This window comes from Rhinoderma darwinii, chromosome 2 (genome assembly GCF_050947455.1).
Source record: "Rhinoderma darwinii isolate aRhiDar2 chromosome 2, aRhiDar2.hap1, whole genome shotgun sequence".
NCBI classification, from domain to species: domain Eukaryota; kingdom Metazoa; phylum Chordata; class Amphibia; order Anura; family Rhinodermatidae; genus Rhinoderma; species Rhinoderma darwinii.
This window is the reverse complement of record NC_134688.1, coordinates 89,032,530-89,044,640: the sequence shown is the minus strand read 5'-3', so window position 1 is coordinate 89,044,640 and position 12,111 is coordinate 89,032,530. Positions and strand designations below refer to the sequence as shown.

Below are 12,111 nucleotides of genomic sequence, written 5' to 3'. Positions count from 1 at the left end.
TCTAATAAAAAAAGGGCAAGGCAATATGTGCTGACCACCACTGGTAGCAACTGCCCCTGTAGATAGTGCCACACACAGCCTATGTAGATAGTTCCACGGTGCCCCCAGTAGATAGTGTCACACAGCCCCCAATAGATAGTGCCACACAGCACCCTATATATAGCGACACACACCTCCCTTGTAGATAGTGCCACACCCCCCTATAGATAGTGGCACACACAGCCCTTCTTGTAGATAGTGTCACACACAGCTCCCCTTGTAGATAGTGCCACACACAGCTCCCCTTGTAGATAGTGACACACACCCCCTTGTAGATAGTGCCACACACACCCATGTAGATAGTGCCACACACACCCCTTTATAGATAGTGCCACACTCCCCCCTTTGTAGATAGTGCCACACACCCCTCTTTTGTAAATAGTGCCACACTCTCCTCTTTTGTAAATAGTACCACACTCCCCCCTTTGTAGATAGTGCCACACACACACACACACACACACACACACACACCCATGTAGATAGTACAACACACACACAACCCCCTTGTAGATAGTGCCACATAGCCCCACTTGTAGATAGTGCCTCACACACCCCCTTTATAGATAGTGCCACACAGCCCCTAAGTAGTGTAGATAGTGCCTGGGTGCCCCCAAAACAAATAAAAAAACCTAGCCCTGTTCCCGCAAAGAACGGAGCTCCACAGCCTCCTCAGTAATAGGATGCGCCGAGACGAGATCCTTGCGTAGGCCGGCGTGACATCATTGCGCCGTCATGCGCAGAGATCCTGTCCCAGCGACTTATAGGTTACAGCCCTAATGTGGCCTTTAGCCTAGTGAATGGCAGAGTAGGGAGCAGGCTCCCTTCTCTGCCAAAGTATTCAATTGTATCTGCGTACTGAGGACGCAGATACAATTGAATGTGGTAGTCACCCGGGGCACCGGGCCAATGCCCGATGCTAGTGTTGCCACTAGTATGTAAGGGCCTTCCGGCCCTGGTCACAGGGGGGTTTCCAAGCAGCTGGAATTCCCCCTGCGTGCACCCCTGACAGGGACCCTCAGCTGTCTGTGACTGAAATTGGCAATAGCTACCCTAGCTTGCCTAACTAACACACTGACACTAACTGACTCCTATCTCTCTCTAATATCTCTCTCGCTATGAAATTATTGTGGATCTATCTATTCTGTTCTCCTCACTATGAAACACACTCACTGACACTAATCCTCTATCTATCTGCAGCTGCATTTCCTGGTTGGGCTCTTTATAGTGGCTATGACTGATATGATTGTCATCCACTGAGTCATCAGTGACTCACACCCTATACCCCTCATGATTGGTTGTGCTACAGGGAGGGCTGCCTACAAGGCATTATGGGGAAGCCCTGATAAATCCCCAAAATTTCGGATTTGCGAAAATATGAAACTTTTGGGAAATTCATAACGAATTAGATTCGTATAGAATCGATTCGCTCATCTCTAGTCAAAAATATTAAGCAGAAATTCCAGCCATTTCTGATATTCACACATCATGAGTTAGTGCTGATCATGCCCTGTGAATTTTACCTGCACCCTGCAGTTACATAAATGCAGCTCAATTCCATCGCATTCCAAGAAAGTGACAAATACTCTCAGCTCCATTTTACAAAATAATGTTATTATCTTAAAATAGGAACTCTTATGTAACCATCCTTAACCCCTTCCCGACATTTGACGTATCCATACGCCAAAGTCGGGTAGGGAAAGTATGTAGCGGGCTCACGCAGTGAGCTTGCTCCATACGATGACGGTGTCGGCTGTATGTTACAGCCGACACTTCAGAGCAACTAGCGGCATCGCGCTCGAGCGCGATTCCACTAGTTTAACTCATTAAATGCTGCGGTCAATACTGACCGCAGCATTTAAATCGTCAGAAAGAGGGGGACGACCCCCTCTAACAGCTCATCGCGCCCTCCGCAACGCAATCACAGGGGGGGCGATGGTTGTTATGCCTGCCTGGGGGCTTAATGAACGCCCCCCAGGTCCGCCATCTTTGTACACCTATTAAGCCCTAGTATTGCAGTATATCGTACAAGCAATCTAATGATCGCTGGTTGAAGTCCCCTAGGGGGACTAATAAAAAAAGTAAAAATTAGTTAAATAAAGTTTTTTTTGGTGTAAAAAAAAATTTAAAGTTAAAAAAAAAAACCTTTTCCCATTTTCCCCCTAGAGCATAGTAAAAAAAGAAAGAAAGAAACATAATTGGTATCGCCGCATCCGCAAAAGTCTGAACTATTACAATATATCATTATTTAACCGGCACGTTGAACGCCGTAAAAAAAAAATTGTAAACGCCAGACTGTCTATTTTTTGGTCACCTCATCTCCCACAAAAAATGAAATAAAAAGTGATCAAACCATCGTATTTACACCAAAATGGTATTATTAAAAACTACAGCTTATGCCGCAAAAAATAAGCCCTCATACCACTTAATCGATGGAAAAATAAAAAAGTTATAGCTCTCGGAATTTGGCGACGCAGAATAAATGTTCTTTTTTACACTTAGGTTTTTACATGTAAAAGTAGTAAAATATAGAAAAAACTACATATATTTGGTATCGCCGTAATCTTATTGACCCACAGAATTAAGTTAACATATTGTTTTAATTGCACAGGGAATTCTGTAAAAACGGCGCGCAAAAAACCATGGAGGAATCGCTGTTTTTTTCATTTTCTACCCCACAAATATTTTTTTTCCCATTTCCTAGTACATTATACGGCAAAATAAATGGTGCTACGAAAAACTACAACTCGTACCGCAAAAATCAAGCCCTCATAGGACTATATAGATGGAAAAATAAAGACGTTATGGCTTCTGGAATGTGGGGAGGAAAAAACGAAAATGAAAACCTGAAAGTTGTTTACAACGGGAAGGGGTTAATGTCACTGCTTATGGATACATTAAAACCTTGTACTTACAATGTCAAAGTAACACTGGCAAGCATCCATTGTATTCAGTAACTCATACACATGGTCCTGCAGGGAGAAAACAAATAGTATTAGGATTTTTATTTTAATCAATTTTTTAGGCACTCATTTACTATCATGTGGAAAACTGATAGGATAATTTATATGAACAATATGAAACTAAATTGCATGCAAACTGACCGGTAACTATCAGGCAGCAGCCAAACACCTCGTTCTAGCCTCTGGGCCTTAGACTGCAACTTCAATTTTCAACGTTATCGTCAATAATAAATTAATATTATTATAATTATGCTAATCTGCACTAAATAACAATTTCCATTAAAAAAAAACACATGTTCTGGCATGGGTATTGAACACATGCTGTCAGCTTCCTTTCCACCCTATGACCAACTTATTGTCGAGGAACCCTTCTAACAGAATTGCATTGTCCAAGACAGACAACTTCTTTAAGAAGAAGCTTCACGTGGACTTTGTTTTAAGATGCAAACCCTAAGGGTATGTGCACACACAAACTCAAAAACGTCTGAAAATACGGAGCTGTTTTTAAGGGAAAACTGCTCCTGACTTTCAGAAGTTTTTTTAATCATACTTGTGTTTTTCGCTGCGTTTTTGATGGGCGTTTTTGGAGCTGTTTTTCTATAGAGTCAATGAAAAACGGCTCCAAAAACGGCTCAAAATTTGACATGCACTTCTTTTTCGCGAGCGTCTTTTTACGTGCCGTTTTTGAGAAATGTCCACGTAAAAACGTCCCGTCGGAACAGAACGTCGTATTTCCCTTTGAAATCAATGGGCAGATGTTTGTGGGCGTTCTGCTTCCGATCTTTCAGCCGTTTTTCAGGACGTTCACGGCCAGAAAAACTTCTGAAAACACTCTGTGTGAACATACCCTAAGAAGTCAAAGTGGCCTTCAGCAGTGACCACAGTGCTGCCTCCATGTTACAGGTAGGCACAGGGACAGCTAAAAAAAAAACCTCTATAGTGTGGGGACACCAACAAACATCTTCGCATATCTCAGATTTGTTGACCCCTCTGTATCTAACAGCCACACATAGGATTGTGAGAAGATGGAGGGAAATGGTCGTTATCCTTAGACACAAAGAGAAGATTTCTTCAAATATTTCTTCGTTTTTATAGCAATATGAGACAAAATGGGATCAAAGGAGCGAATTGATGGGATTTTTTTTGTGGATTTTCTATTCTTAGTGTTCCTTTAGTCACTTTTAAACAAAGGTTAATGTAAAAGTTGCATCAACTGTTGCACTAATACAAGACTGATACTGATTTCAAACGGGTTGCTACCCACGCGAATGTGTTGTGCTACTCAATAATTGTAGTAATTCTGTGCCCAGTGCAAGTCTATGGGATGTGATATTACATGAATTCAGCTGCTGAGAATCATCCAGAAACCATAGTTGCCATCTAGGATGAGTCTTAGTATTGCGTAGATACTGGATATCTTAAAGGGGTTGCATGAGATTTGAAAAAGAGTCTGTTTTTTACCCAAGCAACAGTGCCACTCTTGCCCATGGACTGTGTCTGGAATTGCAGCTTAGTCTCACTCACTTGAACAGGGCAAAGAGAAAATACCAAAGCCTATGGACAAGAGTAGACCTGTTTATATATGAAAATACAGACCATTTTTTTTTCTAATCTTATACAATTCCTTGGTATGATCAAATGAAGCAGAAACATAGTTAACATAATAAAACAAACATTTGCCTCTGATAACCTTATAAAGTGGAGAATAATACAGCAAAAAAAAAAACAATCTCCTTTAATTGCTAAGGATTACTATTAATTATCCAGAAATATGCTGCATGTAGGGAAGGTACGATCTAGTCAAACGGGACACCGTCGTATTAGCTAAAATAAACACTACTTCGAAGCAGAGATAGTTTCCGCATTAGGAATCTGACACAGAGTTGGCAACCAAGAAAAAAACAACCTTTGCTATAGTCAATGAACTGTATATGTAACACTTGATCTAATTTAAAGGGTATTTCCAACTCAGACATTTACGGCATATCCACAGGATATGCCGTAAATGTCTGATAAATGCGGGTCCCAGCTCTGGGACCGGCACCTGTATTTTATAATAGAGGTCACCCAACCCGCGTTTCGCCTGGTGCGGCAGCCAGATGCTGCTTATTTCAAGCGGGGACTAGTGGAGAGGGGGCCGTGCATTCACGTGGCTCTCTCCATTCTGTTGTATCGGGTGTATTGGGTCGGGTGACGCCAGTTGTCATTTAAGGTGTGGGTCCCAGAGCTGGGATCAGCATTTATGAGACATTTATGGCATATTCTGTGGAAATGCCATAAATATCTAAGTTGGGAATAGCCCTTTAAATGATAAATAGGACTTCCTACATTTTTATCAATGAGTACTTACCCTAAATTCCATTACATCCAAAAATGTCAAATAATATCCAGTCAGGTATTTCACAATCTCAATTTTATCTTTGTGCACCGGCCCAAGATGTTGCTGGATTCAGGAGAGGGAAAATCTGTTAATTATTATTGCACAAAGAGATTATAACCTTATATTTAAATTTCAATACACTTGGAGGTTATATGCACCCATTCACACTGGTTAACAAGTGTAACGTCCGTGGTCGCTGACACAAACTCCTTCCATACAGTCGACGCCCTTCTCTCAAGAGATGCCTGCACATACGGCCGTCCTGCTCCACAGTGACCACCAGGGTGCGCTCACGAGCGTGGTCCAGACTTGAGAAGCCAGAGTGCACGCATGTTGGTAGTTGAGCTGATTGCTTCAGAGCACCCTGGGCTATAAAAAGGTCCCAGCCCCATCCTCCCACGCCTGAGCTTTGTTGTGTATTCCTAGTCTGTCTAGGTGATGGCCTCCTAGTGTGTTACCTGTACCTGTACCAGTACTAGTACCAGTTCCTGTTCCTAGCATTCCATACCTTCCTGGTCAAGCACTGTGCTGTGCCAAAGTCGTGTCGTGCTGTGCCTACGTCTGACCTGCTTCACCTCGCCTGACGTCTGCCTGCTGCTAGTCCCAGCCGAGCCTGCCCTGCTGCTGTCTGAGCTGCCACAGGTAACTATAGACTTTCACCTGCGCCCTGTTGGCCAGCTTTCTTACCGCCAAGGTGGTACGGCCCAGTGGGTCCAAAGACCCTTCGTGACAACAAGTACTGTATTTTTATCTGTATGGGATGATGTAAATTTTTTCTCCGTATTTTAATCCCCTTCAATGTGAATAATCTTGTACTACGAATTGTCTTCCTTATGTGAAAGCAATAACACCATCATCCCTTGGCTTAGGTTTCAGTGTTATGTGGCGGCCCCCATACTAAGGAGAGCAGTAGAACGTTTTGTCTACAAAATGATGTAGGCACAGATACTTCTTCCCTGCATTTCCCTGTGTGTCAGGTGCAGCCTCTCTCATTTATTCACACCTCACTAAGGCGTGTGCACAAAACGAGATGTGAACTTAGCCTAAGAAATAAAAGCAGGAACTGATAGAAAATAAAGTGAGAAAAACATGGGTGCCAACAGGGCCGCCTTTAAAAATACATGGGCTCCATACAGGCAAGTGGTCATAGCCCCTGAACTCCCTATTATGTCCATTTTTGTACCCTATTGCATACATTTGGTGAGCATCAGAGAAAAACTGATCTTCTCAAGCACAGTGACCCATTGGTTTTGAAATTAAGGAGAATAATATTATCTTTATGCAGACTCTGAGGCCCATATAATATTCCATGAGGAAGAGAGAACTGCATACGTATTGGGGCCTGTGCATTTATATTTACATAAAATAAAGGGCACCATGTTGAGAACCGGGTTTGTACAACATTGCATATTTTTTAGGACCGTTTCATTCTTTAAGTAGACAATAGACAATATTTCTAGGTAATTACCGTGCTGCTGCGAACATCAATGTTTGGAAACTTCTTGCTGATGTATTTTAGAGAAGACTCCATTGATTTTTCTGTGAAAAAAGGAGGTTTTGTCTTGGCATCTGAACATGTCTGTAGAAAGATACAAAACACTATATGTTCATAAAAATAGAAATTGCTTGTTTTCAGCTGTGATACATATATATATTCTTCTATTTATATATCTTGCTACTGGAAACTGCCGTATACTGTACAGGGAGATTCAAAAAGTATGGTGCAAAAGTAAAGGCCTGACTTGCAGGGCCGATTAAAAACGGATGAATTTACTGACAGGCTGGTGTTCAGCAATGAAACTATGTTTCACCTGAGTGGGAAGGTCAATTGCCACAACATTAGAATTTCGGGCTCAGAAAAACCATGTACCCTTATCGAGCAAATGAGGGACTCACCCAAAGTAAATGTGTTCTGTGCAATGAGCAGACGCAAAGTCTACGGTCCCTTCTTTTTTGCCGAGGACACTGTCACTAGCCACTCCTACCTGGACATGTTAAAGGAATGGCTTATGCCACAGATAGAGGAAGATCTTCCAAACATAGTCTATCAGCTGGATGGTGCACCTCCCCTTTCCATTTTAATGTTCGGCGATACCTGAATGAAACTGTAAAGGATCTGCCAGACACAGATTGTGTCGACGCCCGTGGTTAGTCAGTCTGCACCTGCTCCTAAGTCTGATCGAGTGACCCCTCCTTCTACCAATCATTCTGGGAGGCTGAGGAGTGGGAGAGCCTATCACAGCCTGGCCAGACGGAGCTAGCACCCGCCCTCTGTCTATTTATACCTTCACTTCCTGCTCCTCCTTTGCCTGTGATTCTGTCTGTTTCCTGGCTCTGATGCTGCTGCTTGTACTTTTGCCCTCTGCTCCATATAGACCCTGGCTTACTGACTACTCTCCTGCTCTGCGTTTGGTACCTCGTACACTCCTGGTTTGACTCGGCTCGTTCACTATTCTCCTGTTCTGCGTTTGGTACCTCGTACTCTCCTGGTTTGACTCGGCCCGTTCACTACTCTTGTTGCTCACGGTGTTGCCGTGGGCACTGCCCCGCTCCCCTAGTACCCTTGTCTGTTTGTCTGTCGTGCACATAGTGAACGTAGGGACCGTCGCCCAGTTGTACGCCGTCGCCTAGGATGGGCCGTTGCAAGTAGTCAGGGACTGAGTGGCGGGTAGATTAGGGCTCACCTGTCTGTCTCCCTACCCCGGCATTACATAATCACAGGCCCATATACCTTTTCTACCCTGGTCCCTGACACAACTATGGACCCCCTTGAGACGCTGGCTCAGCAAATGCAGGCCTCTCCCTACAGTTCCAAGCCCTGGCTCAGAGGGGCGACCAGCATGATGCTACCCTGGTAGTGCCCCCCACCTCACCTCTTGAACCCCACCTCAAGTTGCCTGACCAGTTCTCAGGGGACCGGAAGACCTTTTTCTCCTTTCGGGAGAGTTGTACGCTCTATTTTTGTCTAAAGCCCCACTCCTCAAGTTCTGAGAGCCAGCGAGTGGGTATAATTATGTCCCGGCTCCAGGCGGGCCCCAAGAAAGGGCCTTCTCCTTGGCTCCCGACGCCCCTCAACTTTCCTCTGTTGACCTTTTTTTTCTGCTCTCGGGCTCATATATGACGAGACTGACAGGACTGCCTTTGCCGAGAGTCAGCTGGTGACCTTACGTCAGGGTAAGAGACCCGTTGAAGAGTACTGTTCGGACTTTAGGAAGTGGTGTGTAGCTTCTCGGTGGAATGACCCTGCCTTGAGGTGCCAGTTTAGATTGGGTCTGTCGAACGCCCTGAAGGACCTGTTAGTTAGTTATCCCTCTTCTGACTCTCTAGATCAGGTTATGGCTTTAGCGGTACGTCTTGACCGACGTCTCAGGGAACGACGACTTGAAAGTTTTTGTGCCTCCTCCTCTGGCTCCCCCATGATGGCTCCCGAGGTTCCGTTGCTTCGTTCTTCCACGGAAAACTCGGATGAACCTATGCAACTCGGGGCCTCCTTGTCTCCCCAACAACGTAGAGAGTTCCACAGGAAGAATGGTCTCTGCTTCTACTGTGGGGATGACAAGCATCAAGTGAACAACTGTCCTAGGCGTAAGAATAAGCAGCCGGAAAACTTCCGCACCTAAGTGACCATCAGGGAGGTCACTTGGGCGCACAGGTATTTTCAGTGAATATGAAACCTAATAAGATCTTGCTTCCCTTTCAGGTCTATTTTGGTGGTAGGTCTGCTACCGGCAGTGCCTTCGTGGATTCAGGGTCTTCAGCTAATATTATGTCTGTGGAATTTGCTATGTCTCTAGCTATGCTGCTATGTCTCTAGCTATGCCTTTGAATGATTTGCCTAAACCTGTCCCGGTAGTGGGTATCGACTCCACTCCTCTTGCTAATGGTTATTTTACGCAGCATACCCCTGTTTTTGAACTCCTTGTTGGCTCCTTGCATTTGGAGCAGTGCTCTGTACTGGTGATGCAGGGATTATCGTCCGATTTGGTTTTAGGCCCTCCCTGGTTGCAGATGCATAATCCCATGTTTAACTGGAATACTGGGGACCTTACCAAATGGGGTAATGAATGCATGACGTCATGTTTTTCTGTTAATTTTATTTCTCTCCCTGAGCAGGTGAACACTCTACCTGAGTTTATTCAGGACTTCGCTGATGTTTTTTCTAAAAAAGCCTCCGAAGTGTTACCTCCTCATAGAGAATACGATTGCGCAATCGATTTGGTACCAGGGGCTAAGCTCCCTAAGGGTAGGATATTTAATCTCTCTTGTCCCGAACGTGAAGCCATGAGAGAGTATATCCAGGAATGCCTGGCCAAGGGTTACATTCGCCCCTCTACTTCTCCAGGAGTTGCTGGCTTCTTGTTCGTAGGGAAGAAGGATGGTGGTCTTAGGCCGTGCATCGATTACCGAAACTTGAATAAGGTCACTGTAAGGAATCAGTATCCCCTTCCTTTGATTCCTGATCTCTTCAATCAGGTTCAGGGGGCCCAATGGTTCCTAAGTTTGATCTACGGGGGGCTTATAACCTTATCCGCATCAAAGAGGGGGATGAGTGGAAGACTGAGTTTAACACGCCCGAAGGTCATTTCGAATACCTCGTCATGCCCTTTGGGTTGTGTAATGCTCCCGCGGTCTTCCAGAATTTCATAAATGAGATCTTAAGAGACTACCTGGGGGTATTTCTTGTAGTGTACCTTGATGACATACTTGTGTTTTCCAAGGACTGGTCCTCCCACATTGAGCATGTCAGGAAGGTGCTCCAGGCCCTTTGGGAAAACAAACTATTTGCTAAAACCGAAAAATGTGTGTTTGGGGTTCAGGAGATACCATTTTTGGGTCAAATCCTCACTCCTCATGAATTCCGCATGGACCCTGCCAAGGTTCAGGCTGTGGCTGAATGGGTCCAACCTGCCTCCCTGAAGGCAATACAGTGCTTCAGTATTGCTCAGGAGGTTCCATCTTCGGTTCCCCAATAAGCCAGGTCCACCTAGAAAGGGTCCAGTGGCCCCTCATAAAAGGGGGGGATACTGTAAAGTGCGTAAAGGGTTTGCTAATTATTACAGGAGATTTATTGCTAACTTCTTGGTCATCGCTAAGCCTCTTACGGATCTCACTCGCAAAGGTGCTGATCTCCTCCTCTGGCCTCCTGAGGCGGTCCAGGCTTTTGAGGTCCTTAAGAAGTGCTTTATCTCGGCCCCAGTGCTGATTCAGCCTAACCAAATGGAACCATTCATCGTGGAGGTTGACGCCTCCGAGGTGGGAGTGGGTGCTGTCTTGTCCCAGGGTACCAGGTCCCTCACCCATCTCCAGGTATAATCATTTCCTCTGTTAATTCTGACTTAGTCTCCGAAATTGCGGCTGATCAAGGTTCAGCTCCCGGGAACCTTCCTGAGAACAAGCTGTTTGTTCCCCTGCAATTCCGGCTAAGGGTACTCAGGGAAAATCATGACTCTGCACTATCTGGCTATCCAGGCATCCTGGGTACCAAGCACCTCATTGCCAGAAACTATTGGTGGCCTGGGTTGCTTAAAGACGTTAAGGCCTACGTCGCCGCTTGTGAAATTTGTGCTAGGTCCAAGACTCCCAGGTCCCGACCAGCGGGCTTACTATGTTCTTTGCCCATTCCCCAGAGACCTTGGACCCATATCTCCATGGATTTTATCACCGATCTGCCTCCATCTCAAGGCAAGTCGGTGGTGTGGGTTGTAGTAGACCGCTTCAGTAAGATGTGCCACTTTGTGCCCCTCAAGAAACTACCCAATGCTAAGACGTTAGCTGCCTTGTTTGTCAAACACATCCTGCGTCTCCATGGGGTTCCTGTCAATATTGTTTCTGACAGAGGGGTACAATTTGTTTAATTGTTTTGGAGAGCCTTCTGTAAAAAGTTGGAGATTGATCTGTCCTTTTCCTCGGCCTTCCATCCTGAAACTAATGGCCAAACCGAGAGGACTAATCAGTCTCTAGAACAATATTTAAGGTGTTTTATCTCTGACTGTCAATATGATTGGGTCTCCTTCATTTCCCTCGCCTAATTTTCCCTTAATAACCGGGTCAGTAACTCGTCAGGGGTCTCCCCCTTTTTCTGTAATTTTGGGTTTAATCCTCGGTTCTCCTCCGTTTCACCTGGTGGTTCCAACAATCCTGAAGTAGATGTCGTTCATCGGGAACTGTGCACAGTCTGGGCCCAGGTTCAGAAGAACCTAGAGGCGTCCCAGAGTATACAAAAGACTCAGGCAGATAGAAGACGTTCTGCTAACCCCTTGTTTGTGGTCGGGGATCTGGTGTGGCTGTCTTCAAAAAATTTGCGCCTTAAAGTCCCGTCCAAAAAGTTTGCTCCCCGGTTTATAGGGCCGTACAAGGTCATTGAAGTCCTTAACCCTGTCTCCTTCCAACTGGAGTTACCCCCGTCTTTTCGAATACACGACGTGTTTCATGCCTCCCTCCTGAAACGCTGCTCCCCGTCCTTGGCTCCCTTGAGGAAACCTCCGGTCCCTGTTCTCACCCCTGAAGGGGTAGAAATCGAGGTGGCCAAGATTGTGGACAGCAGGATGTTCCAAGGCTCTCTCCAGTACCTGGTCCATTGGAGAGGATACGGGCCTGAGGAGAGGACTTGGGTACCCGCCCGGGATGTTCACGCTGCAGTATTGCTCAGGAGGTTCCATCTTCGGTTCCCCAATAAGCCAGGTCCACCTAGAAAGGGTCCAGTGGCTCCTCATAAAAGGGGGGTACTGTAAA

General features: G+C 45.3%; 1 protein-coding gene across 1 annotated transcript in view; it reads right to left on the bottom strand.

The window, feature by feature from the left end:
* Positions 1–12,111, bottom strand: part of NCKAP1L (NCK associated protein 1 like) — a 225,855-nt gene that overhangs the window by 199,476 nt on the left and 14,268 nt on the right. Inside the window, exons 2-4 of the mRNA XM_075850114.1 lie at positions 6,848–6,958; positions 5,350–5,442; positions 2,952–3,008 (exon numbers count right to left, since the gene is read on the bottom strand). Of these exons, the coding sequence (XP_075706229.1) occupies positions 2,952–3,008; positions 5,350–5,442; positions 6,848–6,958 (261 nt within the window). The remainder of the gene's footprint in view (positions 1–2,951; positions 3,009–5,349; positions 5,443–6,847; positions 6,959–12,111) is intronic.